General features: G+C 42.1%; 1 protein-coding gene across 2 annotated transcripts in view; it reads right to left on the reverse strand.

Moving 5' to 3' along the window:
- Nucleotides 1-14,405: 14,405 nt before the first annotated feature.
- Nucleotides 14,406-20,385, reverse strand: part of HERC3 (HECT and RLD domain containing E3 ubiquitin protein ligase 3) — a 112,071-nt gene continuing 106,091 nt past the window's right edge. For both annotated transcript variants that reach the window (XM_019629837.1, XM_019629836.1), the window contains 3 exons: nt 18,184-18,367; nt 17,853-17,955; nt 14,406-15,793 (listed from right to left, as the gene is read on the reverse strand). In XM_019629837.1, the coding sequence (XP_019485382.1) occupies nt 15,585-15,793; nt 17,853-17,955; nt 18,184-18,367 (496 nt within the window). In that variant the 3' untranslated portion in view covers nt 14,406-15,584. The remainder of the gene's footprint in view (nt 15,794-17,852; nt 17,956-18,183; nt 18,368-20,385) is intronic.

A 20,385-nucleotide genomic window follows, 5' to 3' on the forward strand; every position in this document is an offset into this window, starting at 1 on the left:
AGAGGGATAGTAGCTTGGGGGGTGGGTTATCACTTTATGAGGGGTTTAAATGTCTAACTATTATGTTGCTTCGTACACCTGAAACTAATAAAAAAGAATATATATATTAAACCTGAAATTAAAAAAAAATACTAATTAAGGCTTGGAGTAAGGACCTTGTCCTAGCTGACACCAGGGTTCAAGCTGAGACTCTGTCTACCTTCGGAGTACAAAGACGCAATACTGCTAACAATGGTGCCATTTAAGGCCATCTGCCCAAACTGAATAATTTAGCTTTTGAAACACTGGGTCCAAAGTAGTAAAATTTAGGCTGAAGTGTCAGGCAGCATTTAACCACCCTCCATTTTCATAAGTCCTATTTGATGTTGCCCCTTTGAGCACCAGAAAGTGGTGCTCTCCCAAGGACACCAAGTTCTACAGCCTGTTACACAGCCTGCTGGTCCTCTGAAGCATTCCCTCCTCTCCCCCCAACAAATCCCAACAAATGTTTCTGCTCCTAATCCTGTAATCGTTTGTGGTACTGTGGACTACCTGAATGGGAGTTGCAAAATAGGGACCTACTACGCACAGTGGGGGTAGAGGTTGAGAGGAAGAGGCAGTCCTTTTCAATACTTTCAAGAGCCTTATTATTACCTCTTCTAGAAAAGGATTCTGAATCTTGTAAGACAAAATATATCAGTTATCCCTAAGTTGAGTCAGCTTATCAAGGCTATATATACACAGTAGAATATCACATTCAGTAAAAACCAAAGTCAAAATTCCCAAGTGCATTTTTAGAATCCTGGCTGGCAGACAGAGAAATGGGGTTTGGCAGAAACTGGGGTTGTTGACAGCTTGGTTCTCAATTTTCCTTTCCAGCAACAAGGCTTACACCACAGGGTGGCTCCGTGTTGTGTGGCATCTGCTGGGGGAATGCAGCCTAACGCGAAACCCACCTGAACAGAGTCTCTCACTCAGATCTCTGTGTCTCGATTGGGCCTGTGTGTGTATCAGCTGTGTTACTGTGAGTTTTGAAAGTCGGAATCTTTTAGATGTTTGCATTTTTCTTTCTTGACTTTCTCAAAAGCAATTCATAAATGCTCAGAAATCCTTCTCATGCTACTGGTGCTAAAGCTTTGTGCATTCCTTGGTAAGATATTTTGAGACATTGTGATTTTTTTGTTGTTGTAACTTTTAAAGAACTTAAAATTACTGGACAAGATTAGACAAAGGGGAGGGAAGGGAGTGAAAGACATTACTCTCCAGTAGCAGACAGCAGTGCTTCTTAAATATGCACGTGAATGGCTAAGGGGTCTTGTGGTACAGTAGCCCCAGGGGTTAGGGGGCTGACATTCTGCATTTATGACAGGCTTCCTGGCGCTGCCATGCTTCTGGTCCCAGGATCTCACTGTAAGTAGAGGGTGCGCAGGCTGAATCCTGGGTATTTGTGGAAATGAGCAGCTCTAATCCATTCAAAATCCTAAATTAACAGAGACCCGCACATTTGACAACACCAATGGAGACCAAGTGCTGCTCGATGCTTAAGGCCCAGATTGCAGACAGATGGCTCAGTTCTGCAATCTGGATATATTACTTACCCTCCCTAAGTCTCCGTTTCTTTATCTGAAAAATGGAAACAATCATAGTACCTACCTTATGGGGTTATTATGGGAATTTACTTGGATGAATGTAAAGTGAGCATACAATAAATCAATAAAGGATGATGGTGGATTATTATTATCAGCATTAAGACACAGGTTCTTTCTATGCCGAAGTCCAACAAAACATTTGCAATGGCTACAAAAAAAAGGAGTTGTATTTCTCCCACCATCACCCTCCAATTCCTTGTTTGTGTAAGTCAGAACAGAACATGCCTCCGGCACTGTAAGAACAAAGTGCTAACAGGGTAAGCAAGATTTTGTGGGAACACTGACCCCATTCTCTTGAGGGAAATAAAATCGTGGCTACTAATGTTCTCAAGTAAATTGCATCAAAATACTATGTGCACCTTTCTTAGATCTATGCTTGCTAAATTCCTTCCCTCACAGAGCAGGGCAAACTCCTCTAAGTCAACTTCTCCCCAAAACATTTTGGGAGGTCCAAATCTCAGACATGTAAAAAATATTAACTGTCTGAGCTGCCAGCGGAGACCAATGTGGGAATGCCTGCGCTCCATGCAGTGAAGGAACAGGATAACCTTTGAACTGATTTCTAGATCACTTGGTGTCCTGAAATTACTGTCTCAGGGTGTATTTTTAAACAACTAAAAACAAAAGCTTACCCTAGGGAGGAGAGTTGCTCTGATCTTGGCAAGCTCCTAATTAGCATACTAAATTTCTTTAAGCCTGTGGGCCAGGCTGAGACTGGGGGAGGATCTGGGGTCCTCCACATCCCTCCTCAGTCACAGAGGGGGCAAGCTGAAGGTGTCCCTGCTTAGGCCAGCAACAGGGCAAACTTGGGATTCAATGATTTTCCAGTCTCATTAAATAAGGCCCTGCCCCCTGGATCTCAGAAATTCAGAAACTCGAGGTCTCCTCTCCAAACAATCTGCCAGTCACTTGAACTTGAGAGTCCTTGAAACTGCTACACAAACATCTGAACTCCTAAGAATGCCCAGGCACTAAAGGTCAGGAGACCCGTTTTTAACAAGAAGCCTTTGGCGATGGCAAGCAGGTCCTATGGGGCCACGAGGCAGTCCCCAGTTGGTACTGGCTGTTGACCTTTGCCCTCAAGAGCTCTGTCTGGCCTCTTATGACACTGTGGGGAATGGGGTTATTTCCGAAGCTGCTCTTTGGCTTTCTTATGCTTGTAATCCTAAAAAAAGAAAAAGGTGAATGGAGAGAGACTAATCTGGTTTAGTGTTTGCCTCCTTCTGAGTTGTGTGTGTGTATGTGTGTTTTAACTCTTATTTACATTTCTCAGGAAGCTCAACACCAATGGGGTCTGAATCAATAATTACCATAGATTGTATCCAACTCCCCTGGGATTAGGCACAGGAAAATCAGCTTTTAAAAGATCTGTAGACCATGTGATTGTACACCCAGCCAAGCATCCAGCCAATCTTGAAAGAAAAATAAAAGTTGACATCTGAACTAATTTTCTCTGTGCTACCTATGTTGTCAGGGGAACGTACTCCATTGCTTTTGGAAGGAAAGAGGGCTCCAAAGCCAGGGTTAGCTAATCTGAGGGAGAGGCTGTCATTCATACAGATCCAAAGAGTCGGCCCACAGTGGGGTAGACACCTCCTCCAGCACTTACTCTGTTGCATATCCTGGTCTCTCAACACACAAGTAAAAGACATTGCAGATGGAAACCCAAAGCCACGCCTGACTCAGTGTGGGCAAGCAGCCCTCCCTGCGTTTGAGCCAGTCTGGGTTCGCATCCCAAAGCAGAGACCTGTAGTCAGAGACCCTTCACAAGCCCTGCTCTCGGGAGGCTAATTAATCCCTCTACCAAAACCCTGAGTTGGAAAGGCACATTGGTAGCTTCTATGTAACTTCCAGCTAGAGAACTCACAGTAGATCTGTTCTAATCACCTTTCCTGAAGACAGGAGGACCTACTCTCTTCCTCTTCTTCCTTATGACAGGCTCCATCTCAGCTTTGTGAGACACTGTTCCCTGAGATAAGGCTGCAGGTGGAGCCGTGGTGGCTCCTATCAATGCCCCTACAAAGGCATCTCTGAAAAACGAAGACTTTCACAAACCGGAAGACTCATAACTCAAGCAACTTGGGCTACTAATAAAGTTAAGGTTATCGAAGGCAACACATAACATCATGTTCTTCGATATTTTAGAGACTTAACAACTGGTTTAAAATCTGATTGGTTCCCTTTTTAAAGCCAAAACAAATAAATGGAAACAACACATTCTAAGAGAAAATGATAAAATTCTGAAGATTAGCTTTTAGTTTATTTACTTTTTTCCTATGCTTGAGCCTAACACAAAATACTCTATTCATTAGGTTTTACCTCAAATCTATTTTGGTATTCTGTCATATACCCTCCTTTTATTCCATCTTTACCTCTATCATCTGGTTAATTACGATTTGACTATTTTTTTCCTTCTATTTATTTTTTCCAGTTTTATTGAGATGTGATTGATATATATCATTGGGTAATTTTAAAATGTATAACATGTTGATTTCATACCCTTACCAGTTAACCACCCTAGTGTTAGCTAACATCTCCTTCATGTCACATAATTCTTTTTTGTTGTTGCAAAAGTGATTGCGGTTGCAAAGGTTAAAAACAATGGAAAAAACCGCGATTACATATGCACCAACCTAATAGAACATTCAAGATCTACTCTCTCAACAACTTTCAAGTATATAGTACAGTATTATTAGCTATAATTACCATGTTCTTTAGCTTCCCATGATTTATTCATCTTGTAAATGAAAATTTACATACACCCTTTGACCAGCATCTTCCCATTTCCCTCACTCCCCAGCCCCTGGTAACCACCAGTCTACTCTCTCTATGAGTTCAGCTTTTCAGACTCCACGTATAAGTGATAACATCCAGTATTTATCTTTCTCTCTCTGATTTATTTCACTTAGCATAATACTGTCAGGGTCCATCCATCATGTTATCACAAATGGCAGGACTTCCTTCTTTCTCATGGCTGAGTAATATTTCATTGTACGGATATATATATATATATATATATATATATATATATATATATATATATGCCACATCTTCTTTATGCATTCATCCATTGACAGACATTTAGATTGTTTCTATATCTTGGCTATTGTGAATAATGCTGCAGTGAACATAGGAGTACAGATATCTCTTCAAAATCTTGTTTTTTATTTTCTTTGGCTACATACCCAGAAGTGGGATTGCTGGATCATATGGTAATTCTAGTTTTAACTTTTTGAGAAACCTCCATGCTGTTTTCCATAGTGACTGCACCAATTTACATTCCCACTAACAGTGCATGAGGGTTCCCTTTCCTCACATCCTCACCAATACTTTTTTCTTTTTAATAGTCTTTCTAACACGTGTGAGACAATATCGCCTTGTGGTTTTAATTTGCATTTTCCTGATGATTAGTGGTATCAAGTACCTTTTCATGTACCTATGGGTTATTTGTTATATATATATATATATATATATATATATATATATATATATATATATATATATATATATATATATAATGTCTATCCAGTCCCTTTGTCCATTTTTAAGTTAGATTCATGTTTTTTGTGGGGTTTTTTTGCTGCTGAATTGTTGAATTCTCTATATACTTTGGATATTAACCCCTTATCAGATATACAATTTGCAAATATTTTCCCTCCTCATTATTGATCTGTTCAGATTTTCTGTTTCTTCATGATTCAGCCTTAGTAGGTTGTATGTTCCTAAGGAATTATCAGTTTCTAATTAGAAACTAGAAATTAGGTTATCCCATTTGTTGGCAAATAATTGTTGCTAATAGTCTCTTATGGTCCTCTGTATTTCTGTAGTATCAGTTAATGTCTCCTCTTTCATTTATAACATTATTTATTTGAGTCTTCTCTCTTTTTTTCTTAGTTTAGCTAAAGGTTTGTCAATTTTATTTATCTTTCAAAACACCAGCTCTTAATTTTGTCGATCTTTTCTATAGTTGTTTCTGGTCTCTACTTCATTTACTTTTGCTCTGAGCATTGTTATTGCCTTCCTTCTGCTAGCTTTGGACTTAAGTTTGTTCTTTTTCTAGTTCTTTGAGCTGTAGTTAGGTTGCTTGAGATCTGCCTTCTTTCCTAAGTAGACATTTATTGCTATAAATTTTTAAAACTACCTTTGCTGCATCCCATATGTTTTGGTATGCTGTGTTTCATTTTTATTTGATTCTAGATTTTTTTTTTACAGTAGTCGCCCCTTGTTCATGGTTTCACTTTCCATTATTTCAGTTACCTGTGGTCAATTGTGGTCCAACAATATTAAATGGAAAATTCTAGAAATAAACAATTAATAAGTTTTAAATTGTATGCCATTCTGAGTAGCATAATGAAATCCCATGTCATCCCGCTCCATCCCTCCTGGGACCTGCATCAACCCTTTGTCCAGCATATCCATGCTGTTACACTACCCACCTATTAGTCACTTAGTAGCTGTCTTAGTTATCAGATCCACTTTCAAAGTATTGCAGTGCGTGTGTTCAAGAAACCCTTCTTTTACTTAATAATGGCACCAAAGAATAGTGATACTGGCAATTCAGATATGCCAAAGAGAAGTCATAAAGTGCATGTATATATAAGAAAAAACCTAGTGTGTATATATATATAGGGTTTGGTACTATCAGCCGTTTCAGGCATCCACTGGGGGTCTTGGAACATATCCCCCCCAGATATGGGTGGGGAAGACTACTATATTTTCTTCTTGATTTCTTCTTTGACCCATCGTTTGTTCAAGATTATGTTGTTTGATTTCCACGTATTTGTGAATTTTTCAGCTTTCTTCATGTTATTGATTTCTAGTTTCATACCATTGTGGTTGGAAAAATACTTGGTATGGTTTCAATTTTCTAAAATTGTATTGAGACTTGTTTTGTGATCTATTATATGATCTATCTTGGAGAATGTTCCATGTGTATTTGAGAAAAATGTGTATTCTACTGCTATTGTAATATACTATATATACACTTATCTGTTAGGCCCATTTCACGGTTCAAGTCCAACGTTTTTGTTGATTTTCCATCTGGAAGATCTATCCAATGTTAAAAGTGGGATATTTAAGTTCCCTACTCTTATTTTGTATTACAGTCTGTTTCTTCCTTCAAATCTGTTAGTATTTTCTTAATATACTTAGGTGCTCCAAGATTAGGTGCATGTATATTTACAATTGTATCTTCTTCACAAATTGACCCATTTGTCATAATATAATGGCTTTCTTTGTCTCTTGTTATTGTTTTGGCTTAAATGTATTTTCTCTGATAATTACCCCTGTTCTCTTTTGGTTTTCACTTGCATGAGTATCTTTTTCTATCCCTTCATTTTGACTGTGTGTGTGTTCTTAAAGCAGAAGTAAGTCTCTTATAGGCAGCATATAGTTGGGTCTTAAAAAAAAAATCCAGCCAGCCACTCTATGTCTTTTATTTGATAATTCAATCCATTTACATTTAATTATTGATAGGTAAGGACTTACTAATGCCATCTTATTGTTTTGTCTATTTTGTAGTTCCTTTGTTTTTTTCTTCCTCTTTTGCTGGCTTCTTTTGTGAACTGATGGTTTTCCATAGTGGTATGCTTTGATTCCTTTCTCTTTATCTTTTGTGACAGTCTATTTAATGCTGTTAACAATCTAACTTTGATCACATACAAAACTCTACTCTTTTACGCCTCTCTTTTATGTGTTTGATGTCACAGTGTACATACTTTATATTGTGTACCCATTAACAAATTATTGGAGCTATAGCTATTTTTAATGTTTGTACTTTAACCTTTATACTAGAGTTATGTGGTTAACACACCCCCATATTATAATATTAGAGTATTCTGAATCTGACTATATACTTACCTTAACCAATGTGTTGTGTATTTTCATGTTACTAAATTAGTGTCCTTTCCGCTTAAAGAACTCCTTTCAGCATTCCCTGTAAGCCAAGTCTGGTGGTGATGAACACTCTCAGCTTCTGTTAGGTCAAGTCTATGTCACCTTTGTTTCTTTCTTTTTATTTTATTTTTTAAATTAGTTTCAGGTGTACAAAGCAACATAGTAGCTAGACATTTAAACCCCTCATAAATAACCCACCCTCCAAGCTACTATCCCACTGACACCATATATAGCTGTTACAATACCATCAACTATCTTCCCTATGTTGTACTCCACATCCTGTGACTATATATACCTATATATTTAGTTATAGTTGACATTCAATATTATTCTACTTCAGCTTCAGGTGTACAGCGCATTTGTCAGGCATCGACACTGTCTATGATGTGATCCCCTGATAAGTCCAGTGCCCATCTGGCACCTTACATGATCTTTACAACATTGTTGATTATATTCCCCATACTGTATTAAATACCAATTTGTATTTCTTAAGGCCTTCACCTTTTTCACCCTGCCCCAACCCCCTTCACATCTATCACCCTGATAGATCTAGTACCCATCTGACACCATACCAAGTTATTACAATATTATTGACAATATTCCTTAAGTTATCACCTACATCCCCATGACTACTGAATAACAACCAATATGTTCTTCTTAACCCCTTCTCCTTTCACCCATCCTTAATCCCCCTCCTATCTTAAAGAAGTCCCTCTAAGATTCCTTGTAATACTGGTCTGGTGGTGATGAACTCCTTCAGCTTTTTCTTGTCTGGGAAGCTCCTTATCTGTCCTTCAATTCTAAAAGACAGCCTTGCTGGGTAGAACAATTTTGGTTGTATGTTGTTGCTTTTCATCACTTGGAATATTTCCTGCCACTCCCTTCTTGCCTGCAAAGTTTCTGTTGAGAAATCAGCTGACAGCCTTATGGGGGCTCCCTTGTAGGTAACTATTATAACTGCTTTTCTCTTGCTGCTTTTAAGATTTTTCTCTTTGTCTTTAACCTTTGGCATTTTAATCATGATGTGTCTCGGTGTTGGCCTCCTTGGGTTTATCTTGTTTGGGACTCTGTGGTCCCTAGGCTTGTATGTCCATTTCCTTCACCAGGTTAGGAGAGTTTTCTGTAATTATTTCTTCAAACAGGTTTTCAGTTCCTTGCTCTCTCTGTTCTCCTTCTGGTACCCCTATAATGCACATGTTGGTATGCTTGATTTTGTCCTGGAGGCTCCTTAAACTCTCCTGAATTTTTTTTATTCTTCTTCTTTTTGCTGTTCTGGTTTGGTGTTTTCTGTTACCTAATGTTCTACATTGCTAGTTGGATCCTCTGCTTCATCTAATCTACTGTTGATTCCCTGTAATATATTCTTCATTTCCATTATTGTATCCTTTATTTCTTTTTTATGATTTTCATCTTTCTGTTGAAGTTCTCCCTGAGAGCATTGAGCATTCATATAGCCAGTGTTTGGAACTCTGTGACTGATATATTCTTATCTCCGTTTCACCTAGTTCGTTTTCTGGAGCTTTGTTCTGTTCTTTTTTGGGGACATGTTCCTTTGTCTCCCCATTTTGGCTGCCTCCCTGTTTGTTTCTATGTATTAGGTAGGGTTGCTATGTCTTCCAGTCTTAGTAGAGGGGCCTTATGTAGTAGGTGTGCTGTGGGGTTCAGTGGCACAGTCTTTCTGGTCACCTGAGCCATGCGTTCCAGGTGTGTCCCTTGTGTGGGTTGTGTGTGCCCTCCTCTTGTAGTTCAGCCTGATAACTGCACATCAATGGGAGGGACTGACCCTTGGGCTCACTGGTTGTGAGGATTGGCCTTGACTACAGTGGAAGAGTTGTTGTGCAGGGGCTGACCCTATGGAGGAGGATCTGCCTCAGCAGGACTCTGGTGTCTGCCCAATCCACTCCTTGGATGTGTTGTACTTGGAGACAGCTGGGTGATACTCCAACTCGTTTTGAAGCTGGCCACTAGGGACACCAGCCCCAGGACCACCTTGGAAGAAATCCACCGTAGGTCTACTTCAGCCATAGCCCATGCCCCACCTGGAGCCACCTAGCGGGAAACAGAAAGAAATCCACAGATGGCTGCCATCCATGCTGTGCTTGGAAGCGCCTTGAGAGGCCAAGCAGCGAATCAAGGCCAGCTGCTGCTAGTGCCAGCTTAGGGCTGCTCAGCCAGAGGTACAGGACAAGCTCAAGCAACACGCTGCTTATTGGGTTCTGCAAACCTTTGAGAGACCCGAGGTAAGTGCAGTTTGACCAAAGTAGGCGGTCTGCACAAAAAAGCCACTGAAAGCAGCCTGGGTTGCCCAAAAGTTGGGCGGGGCCAGGTCTCAATTTGCCAGGGCATTGCAAACGAACGGCGGAGACTCAGATATAGAGAACACCTGTGTTTGCACGCTAGAAAGGGGGAGGGCTCAACAAAGAAACAATGGCCTCCACCAGCTCCCCTGTCTAAGAGAAAGCCGCCTCTCCAGCCTCTGTCCCAAGCCAGACAACTCAGTTCCCCACCATTTGTCCCTGCTGCCTCTCCAGCTGCTGCCCCAGTGCTGGAGTTTAAAGCCAGTGATTCCACTGGTGGGTAAGTCCGTGCACAGCCCCTTTAAGAGGAGTGCCTGAGAGTGCAGCTGCCCTCCGTCTCAGTCACAATCTCCGCTGGTTTTCACAACCAGAAATTATGGGATGGGGACTTCTCTTACTGGAACCGGAACCCTGGGCTGGGGTGAGGCTGGGGTCTCTCGCTCCTCTTAGGGGCCCCCACAGCCAAAACGGCCCCCCTGATCTTTAATGGTCACACGTGAGTGTGGGACCAGCCCGTTCCACGTCTCTGCCCCTCCTACCAGTCTGGAGATGGCTTCTTCAGCAAGTCCTTAGTTGACAGGCTTCAGTTCAGCTTGATTTTAGGCGGTTCTTGGTAATGGTTGTTTTGTAGATTCGTTTTAATTTTGATGTGGTGTGAGAGAAGGTAAGTGCAGCATTTACCTACTGCGCCATCTTTGTTGTCACCTTCATTTCTGAAGGACATGTTTTCTGGGTAAAGTGTTCTTGGTTGAAAGGTTTTTTTGGTTTGTTTTTGCTTTCCCTTCAGTGCTTTGAATATATCACCCCATTCTCTCCCTGCTTGCAAGGTCTATGCAGGGAAATATACTGAAAGCCTTATGGGGTTTCCTTTGCGTGAGGTAGTTTATTTTTTTTCCTCTTGCTGCTTTAAAATTCTCTGGGTTTGATTTTAGACAATTTTATGTTTTTGGAGAAGATCGTTTTAGATTGAAAATTTGGAGTGACCTATTATTTTTATAAACTTGGATGCCAAAATCTCTCCCAGGTTCTCAGCCATAATTTTAAAAAGTAAGCTTTCTACCCACTTCTCCTCTGTGACCAATGATGTGAACACCATTTCTCTTAATGGTGTCTCCTAAGTCCTGTAGGTGTTCTTCAATCCTTTTCATTCTTTTTTTCTTTTTACTCCTCTGACTGGATAATTTCAATTCATCTATCTTTAAGCTCACTGATTCTTCTGCTTGTTCAGGCTAATGTTGGAGCTCTCTGTATTCTTCAGCTCCAAAATTTGTATCTTTTTTATGCTTTATATTTCTTTGTTGTATGTCTCATTTTGTTCTTGTATTATTTACAGGTACCATTAAATTGTGTTCTCTTGTAGTTCTTGGAGTATCTTTAGAACAATTATTTTGAATTCTGCATCAGGCAGTTCCTAGATCTCCATTTCTTTGGGGCCAGGTACTAAAAGTTTACTTTATTCCCTTGGCAGAGACATGTTTCCCTGATTCTTCATGATTCCTGTACTCTTATGTAGGTGTCTGTGCATTTGAAGGAATCACCTTTTCCAGACTTTATGAACTGATGTTGGTAAGTGAACATTTTCACCTGTGGGTGGGGGCACCCTACATGTTGTGACCCTGAGTCTGGTAGTAAAAGGTGTCAAGTGGGGGACAGGTGGTAGAATGAGTTCAGGGGGAACGAAGGGGGATAATGTCTCTTTGGCTAGTTTGGGGGTTCACAACATCAACTATTTGGTCCTTGATGAGCACTGTGGTCCTCAGAGGCTGCAACGACTGTTGGGGTCCTCAGCAGCACCTCCAGGTCCAAAAGCTAGGGGCCAGGACAGGCAGCAGTGGTGACCAGGTGACCAGAGCCAGTGGTGTGCACACACTCAGCTGTAGGGGCCAGTTATAGGTGCCTTTCCAGTGGCAGGTGTCAGTAGCAGACACATAAGTGCTGGTCGGCGCCAGGGCAGGCAGCAAGGGCTAGGGCCAACTATAGGCACCCTGGCAACTGCAGAGGGCTCTGGCTGTCAGTGCGCGCTACCATGGCTGCTGGGTCTGGGCATAGGCACATGGCAGTGGGGGCTGGTAACGGATCAGCATGGGTGTGTGCAGGTACACAGAAGGAAGGAGTAGCTGCAGGTAAGCACAGTGATACAAGCCAGTTACAGAAGACAGGACCTGATCTGGGCCCACAAGCAGCTGCAGGCCCTGGCTGTTGACATAGTCTGCTGTGGCTACAGTCTCCCGCTGGGTGTGTGCACAGCAGTGGCCAGTGTCAGACTGGTAATGTGCACGTGCACAGCTGAGAGGCTAGCCCCGTGTCCGTGTGGTGCTGGGAGTCAGCCGTGGGAGTCTAGGCTGGCGCCTTGCACTTGCAGTTGGAGGCCTGGGCAGCGGCTGGTGCAGTTCCTGAGATGCAGCAGGAGCCAGTGGGGGAGGGTGGGGGAAGTGGGGAGAAGGGAGCAAGAATGGACTCAGGTGGTTAATGTCAGCGATTGCAAATACCTGTGTGGTGAAAGCTGGTGAAATCTGCAGGGAATCCACGACAGCTGTGCTATCTGTTGTTTTTTTAAGTGGTGAAAGCTGCTGGATTTGTATGTAGAGCAGGTAGGTCACCGGAAGCTGTGATCGCTCCTGCTACGTGCCTGCTTCTGGTAGCCACTGCTCTTCTTCCTTGTTCCTAGCTGTGTATGTCTCAGCTTTGCCAGTGTCTGGGTGGGGTGCAACTTCAGTGGGACCTGTGTAGGATGCCCCAAGAGGCTGTGGAAGCGGGTCGCTCAGCCCACTTCTCCTTTCCCGGTGAGGGGATCTCATTCTAGCTGGCAGTTCTCGGTGCTGAGCAATGTTGTCTTGGGGGATTGGATGATGCAGACAGAATGAAGCTGTCTTCCTTCCCTTTTTTGAATGGTTTTTCTCAGGTTTTTTTTCCCCCATGTTGCTGAAATTTTCTAAGTAGACTCCGGTGCTCTCCTAGAGCTGTTGTTTCATGGATAGCTGTCTAATTGTTGATCTTGTGTGTGGGGGGGATGGTGGGGGATGCAGGCTATGCTCTCCTACACTGCAATGTCTTTGCAGATATATGTTGTCAAGGAAGTTACCTGCCTCATCGTGATGTCCCTTTGTATTTGGCCACTAAGCAGCCTCATCTCTAGCAGCTGGGCCTAAAACAGGTTAATGGTCAAGTCCAGGTCCCACCACTCTGACAGTGAGCAAGTTATTTTCTCTATACACTCATTTATTCATGTGAAAAACTGGGATAATTACAGTAATTATAGTTCCCGAGAGTTTGTTATGTGCCAGGCACTGTTCTATATGCTTTCTGTGCATTAATTCGTTCTCATGAGGTAAGCATTATTTCTATCCCCGTTTTAAACAGGAAGAAAATGAGGTACAAAGAGCTTAAGAAACATGCCCAAGGCTACACAGCTAGTAAGTAATATGTTATTACGTGTTTGTTGAATGGAACTTATTAATGAGAAGCTACTGTTACTGTTTCCTTTACCACCTTTAAACATCTATTAAATCTGATAATACATTATAATTGCTTTTAAAGTCTGCTGAAAAATCCTTTTTTTTTTTTTGCTGCATTTCACACTTTTGGTGTGTATAACTAGGCTAATGAGCATTAATCAGTGATTAACAAGTCTTTTTCCTTTAAGGCTTCCATCATCTCCACTTCCTGTTCCATGCACCCGCTTCTGTTTCTGCTGCTGCCACCCTCACGGTTCTCAGCGGCTAACTTTCTGCTCTGCCTTCCTACTGTACTTCCTCCAAACGTACCTCCACCCACATCTTTCTTCTTAAAACCAAGCTCAAGTCAGATCACTGCCTCCAACCCCCACCCCAAGGTTCTGAACAACTTCACAAATCCTCCTTGGCTATAACTAAAGTTCCAATGCTTTTTAGCCCAGTTCCTCAGCCCCAAACTTACCTTCTTTTTCCCCAGTCTTATTTACCATTCTCCAATTTCCTCTAATGCTCCCTTCAAATTGGCCCCGGCCCTTTCCTAGATATGCGCCGTGTTCAAGCCTTGGTTCCACGGGAAATGCCTCTCTACCCATCACGACCTTCCGCAGCCCCATTCATCCTTAACGCCCTCTGCTCCCCCTCTGCATCCGCTGTCCTCTCCCTTTCCCCAGCTCTTGGCACTTCTTTCTCATGGTTGGAACCCAACGTGACCTTCCATTAGATTACTTGGGTAAATGACTTAATTCTTCTACAGAAAACAAGCTACCCATTCTACAATAATAGTTTTAAGTTAAAACACCAAATTTATTGCATAATATCGAACTATATGCACACACATAGAAAATAAACATTTCATATAACTGTATATCTTTTCTTTAATCTTGTATTATAAAGACTGAAAAACTACCAATTTAGCAAATGGAATAAGTTTTAAAAACAAAAAGAAAAAGCAAAAATCTACAATCCTTCATTGAGATTTGATGCTATATCACGGTTCATAAATACTTCATTTTATATAAATAAGTCTTTTCTCTAGTTACTAGGAATTTAAAATTAGGCTGACATGGATTCTTTGATCATGTAGAATTTTCTTGTCCCATGATGAAGAAGGTTGAGCATGTCCTTATTTTTGAGATATATATATATATATATATTTGCTTTAAACACAATCCCCCCTGAAATTCCATTGTAAACAAACATTTCAAATGCAAAAGTTCCATATTAAAGAATGTCCTTAAGTCTTAGCAATTAGGGAAGAGGAAAAACAAGTCTGAGTAGAAATTAAAAAAATAAAACAAAATAGACTGCATGCATCCACTAAAAGGAGAGGAAGGGAGCATCAAGTCAGGTGGCCAAGATGGGGATGAGGTGACAAAGAGAAAAGTAAAGTAGAGGAGGGAGAAGAGTAGGAAAAGGAGAAAAGAAGGGAGGGAGGAAAGAGAAAGTGGTAGAGGACAGGACGAGAAATTTATTATTCCTACTTTTCTTGGAGAACATTCTCTTTTAAAAAATTAATGCAACTTGCTCCAAAAGCGAGATAAGGGAAGGGGTTGGGACCTATCGCCTCACCTTGTCAAAGGGACGTGGCTGAGCAACAAGACACAATTAGGCTCAGCTGCTCTGCTCATCTTTAAGGAGGTCCAGGAAGAAGCAGGGCCATGGGGAGACTGATAATCCCTCAAGAACTTTTTTTTTTTTTTTAAAGCAAGATGTGTTCATAAAGGCTCCTATAAATTCTCAAGAGTTCAGCCAAAGTAACGGACCCGGATTCAGCTTGCTGGACTTGGGGATTTCTGCCGTAGTCTTTAGTCCTTAGAGTAGGGCTGCAACAAGCCGGGGGCATTTCCAAGGCTGCAGAGAGAGGAGAGGTTCTACATGTGCAGGTAAGAAAGGACAGGTCAGTCAAAATCATTCTTGCAGAGGAATGAGAAGTTCAGAGAAGGACAAGGAAGCATTGTGAGGAAAGACGGGGGCTGAGAGAGACATTTGAGAAATGAGAGTTTAAAAATTCACTGCCATTTTATCCAGCAGAGTGCAACATATTCACAAGTGCAAGGAACACTCGGTAATTTGGTTACAAAACAAAAACACCTCCCATACAAGAGCCAAGTTTTCACCCCGTCCCCAACCCCTGCTTTTCCAAGAAGATTGCTTCCTCTTGACAACCGCGGAAACACCTCAACCAGGTTCAGGATTCAAAAGTCCCAACCCGCTTCTACAATAAAAAAATAGAACTCACTCCCCATGATTTTCTGTATAGGCCTCGGTGTGGACACTGAGGAAGGAAGGGGAATGGGGCAGGCTGGGAAGCCTCAGGCCAAACTAAAGCCCTCATAGTTGTCAAGGGCCTGGGTCAGCCGCGCCCTCAGGGTCTCCTTGCTGCTGTACTTGGGGAGATCGAGAAGGTTGTAGCAAGTGTGGGCCACCGGCAGGTACTCCTCCCCGCTGGCTGTGGACTGGATGACAATCTGCAGGCTCGCCATGCCGTAGATGGGAATCCGGTCGCTGCCTGTCAGAAACACTGGGAGAAGGGGGGAACTGGCGTTAGCAGCTATGCTAATAGAGTTGCTCTCAGTCCTCCCAGGAACAGAGGGGAAGGCGTGACACCCTGTGGCTCCTGTGAGAAGTACAATCACTTTTAGGTGCCAGGATGTATAGCATTAATATTAATATATGCTCATTCTTATACAGTTAAAGAGACTGTCTTTCAAATCCTCTTTTTCAGTGTTGTATGAATAAGAGTTCTATACTATACGCTGGCTAAGTTTAGATGCTGATTATACAGATACAATCCATTGCTCAAAATGCCCTCAAATGGTTGCCCTCATCAATGTTGAGCCTTCACAAAATCAGAAAGGAAGTACTGACATAGGAAAAGTGGAGCGGACGTCAGCGGGGAACCAGGAAGAAGACTAGGTGACCTCCAGGCCTCCTTGTCTCTAAGTGTTCGGTGCTTGTACCACCTTGGCTAGCGAGTTTCCCTGTGGTGGCTGCTCGCTTTCCTTTCCCTGTCTCTCCATGTTTCTCAAACCAGAAGAGCTGACACTGACATTATGTTAGACATTTCACTCTTGTGACATACACTGTGACTTGGCAAAAAAGAGAGATGGAGCCAGCCATCGTTCCCTGTTTTTAACACTAACCTCGTGGTTGCATTGCTGGAAATCACCACATGAAATCATTAGTCAAGAAGCACTTTAACCTGCCATTACCTGAGGCTGCAATATATAAACATTCTTGCCAATATCTGTAGAGTTAATCAACATTTCTGTAAGTCTAATGGTCTCTGAACAGAAAACTGTCTTCTCTTAAGGAAATCCCCCAGGACCAAGAGCAGGCGCCTCCCGATTGTCACAGCTCTACAAGCTGCCGTGGCAAACCTTCACCTGTCACTCGACTCTCATGCCACTGCTTTCCAAGGGCTGATGTAACTGGGCCGAGGAGAAGTGGGGCTCGTTTTAAGCCTTGAGGAAGATCGCTACTTCCTCTATGTGAGCAGTAGAATCTGGGGGTAAAGCTTGCATTAATATTAATAGATACTCATTCTTTTTTTTTTTTTTTTAAAGCTGAGCCATCCTGCCACCTGTTGGCAGCTCAGCGGCAGCTCAGCTCGGGCTGGAAATCGAACCGCTGTTGCTCAGAGCTCGCACTCTTCAGAGAGCTCTTAACCAACTGAGCCACTCAGCTGGCCCTAGATACTCATTCTTATAAAGCAAAAAAGACTACCTTTCAAATCCCATTTTTAAATTGTAAATAGATAAAAATTTTATACTATCTACTGGCCAATTTCTGACCCTAATAATATGCTGACACAAACATTTCAACTATTTTTAAAATACTGAATTTGTTCATGTAAGCTAGACTTCTTTTCCTTTCCAAATGTATTATTCTTCTCAAATGTAATCCAGCTAGTCACAAGGCCCATATATTGTATGATTCCATTTATATGAAATGTCCAAAACAGACAAACTGGTAGAGACAGAAAAAGACTGATAAGGGGGTGGGTAGGAGGAAATGAGAAAGGATTGTTGATGGGAATGGGGCTTCTTCTGGAGGTGATGAATATGTTCTAAAATTGACTGACAGTTTCACAACCCTGTGAATACACTAAAACCCACGGAACTGTACACTTTCAATGGGTGAATTGTATGGTATGCGAATTACATCCCAATAAAGCCATAATAAATCACATCTCCCAAGTTACATTGGCAATAAGCATTTTATAATATTCTCAAAAGGCTAGAGAGATAAGGGAAGTTAATCCAAACAATTAGATTTCATCAACGTACTACTTAAAGGAATCACTTACATATAAAATAACTAGCACTTCTACAGCAGTTGAAAATCAATGAAACGATGCTTTTCTTCCTTTCATGCAATCCATCCAGTTAGGCAACAACTATGAATTAACAACCTATGTTGTGCCTGAGATATCATTACAATAAAAAGTAGAAACACATTTACTTGTTTCCTGTTTACCATTTAAAAGAGTTAGAACCTCACCTGTGGAGTATATCATCCTACACCACATTGAAAACTAAAATGTGGACAAATACCATATTGAGACTATTCATACTTACAGAGAAACTTCTTCTTCTTTTCTAATGGGAACTCATGAAATGTTTCCCAAAATAGTTTCACAGTGGGATGTGTGGCTGAGTAATCCCCCTTGTAGATGGCAGTCTGCCCCAAAAGACAAAAAGGGAAAAATGTATCTTACAGAAGAAGATCATAGTGGACATGCGTAAACCCCTTGCATTTGAGAGTAAGAAGTGACCACCAGGGTGCAGGAGGCCTCCAAATCCTACCCAGCCACAGAACGCTGGCAGGAGACCAGGTGCGGGCACGCCTCCCAGGCCGCTGCTGCTTCCTGCTTCCTCGGAGGAAAAAGCAAGCACCTTTCACGCTTACCTCTTCTAGTTCCTCCCAGTTGTAGTTGCTGCTCCCCACCATCATGGCCCTCAGTTCTGACGGCTGGAAGAGCTCAAGCACTTTGCCACCACACACCTTCAGGAAGCCGCTGGAGAAAGCTGTGTACCATTCATGAACTGAGATTTGGAAGACGTAATTCACATAAGCATCCACAAATTCCTGCCTGCCAGGAAACCAAAGAAACAATGTGTTTAGCCCAAAGTCTTGTAGAGGTTATAGGTCCCCTTCTACACTGAGGTTGAGGGTGATAAAAATGGAATTTCAACAAATTCTCACGCCAGCAGGCATCCTGGGGCATCATGTAGGTTACAACCCAGCCGTAGGGTTCCACCAAGGAGTCTCAGGTAATCTGGGGGCAGGGAAGGCAGGTAGGAAGGGGAGGAGACCAGGGGGGTAGAACCCTATTAATGACTTTATTTTACTTGAGGCGCTCCAGTTTTCCTCTTGTTTATGTTCCCACTTAAAATTTAGTTTAAAATAAATAAAAGACGTTTTCTGCTCAAAAAAAAAGAAGTCTAAGTTAATTGTTCTAGGATACTTCCCTTCTATTCAGAAATGAATAAAGCTAAACCATCTGATATTTGTATCCTCACGTATTTTTAAAAGGTAATGTCATACCTCTTTTCTATAAATCTCTTAACCACCTCTGAAAAGAACTGTCTTATACAATGGCTCCATCTCATTAATAATCAGTCAAATGCAAATTAAGACAACAGTGAACTCCCACTGGACTGGCATAAGTTTAAAAGTCAGAACATTGATACTGGGTAAAGATGTGGAGAAATGGGAACCTCACACACAGCTAGTGGGAAGATAAACTATGAAATGATGACAGGAACCCCATATAGCTATTATGGAAAATAAACAAAGATCAACCAAATAAGAAAAGCAAAGGCCACTGATTGAAAGCTTGCTATAACAAAGTAGTCAGCCACTGTCATTTATGTTTTAGCAGACTCAAAAACAGGCAGAAGAGTGGAAAACATTCAAAGTGGAAAAAAGGGAAGACTTCAAGTATGCCTTGATTGGAGGCAGCTGGCATGGTGAAGCTGTAGGCGGGCTAACTAGAAGCAAGCATCCTATGTGATTGGTTAAGGGCTGCGTATTTTGCTTTCTCTGGTTGATACCTAATTGGAAGAAGCTGTCCGTTAGGAATCAGGCCCTGGCCATTTGGGGCTGTTTGTTACAGAAGTTACTGAGAGGGGCAGCAAGCTGGCTTCCTGGGCTGCTTATTGTAGACAAGGAGTTGGTTTCCTGGGCAGGTTTGTCTCGTATAACTGCCTAAGCCAATCACCATCAACATGATTTTTTATTATAGTCTGTGGGTTAATTTTATGTGTCAGCTTAGCTAGGCTAATCTACCCAGTTGTTTGGTCAAACATGGGTCTCAATGTTGCCGTGAAGGTGTTCTTTCGATGTAATTAACATTTAGATCAGCAGGCTTTGAGTAAAACAGATTAGTCTTTGCCTTGCTGGGGCTCAGCTCCTGGCAGAGGAATGCAGGATTTGGTGAGGCCAAAAAGGAACAACGGAGACATAGATAGGAGGTTCATACCACTATATTATATTCTCCATGACAGCTGGTAGAGACACGAGAAGCAAACATCCATCAATACCCCAACAAGGGGTCTTCCTGCACCACAGTCTTGCTAGCGGCCAGGCAAGACACAGGAAGTAGGATCCGCAGGATCTGCACCATCCACAACACCTGCGTTTGCTAATACAACCGAGGCAGTTAATATGCAAAACAACAGTAGCTAATGGCCAACTGGTTACAGCTGATGGCCATCTAATACCCAAGCCAGCACCCTTCTATGTGAGGCCGAGAGCCTGGAAACTGCCCTCCTGGCCCTTTCCCAACAGTCTTTATAATGTGGATGAGCCTCATACAGTGAGCTGAAGGCCTTAAAAGACTGAGGTCCTCCAAAGACGAAGGAATTTGGTCTCCCAATTGCCTTCTGATTCAGGACTACAACATCAACTACTGCCAGAACTGCTAACCTGACGGTCTGCCCTGCAGATTTATGACTTGCCAGCCCCACAATCACATGAGCAGATTGCTTAAAGTATCTGTAGATCAACTAGTATATGGACAGAGGCAGAAATTGAAGCCAGATGTCTGAGTACAAAGCTGTGCTCCTGATCACCTAACCAAAGTGCCCGCCCTTCCCCCCGACCTTG

The sequence above is a fragment of the Hipposideros armiger genome, unplaced genomic scaffold, assembly GCF_001890085.2.
Source record: "Hipposideros armiger isolate ML-2016 unplaced genomic scaffold, ASM189008v1 scaffold_870, whole genome shotgun sequence".
In the NCBI taxonomy this organism is placed as follows: Eukaryota; Metazoa; Chordata; class Mammalia; order Chiroptera; family Hipposideridae; genus Hipposideros; species Hipposideros armiger.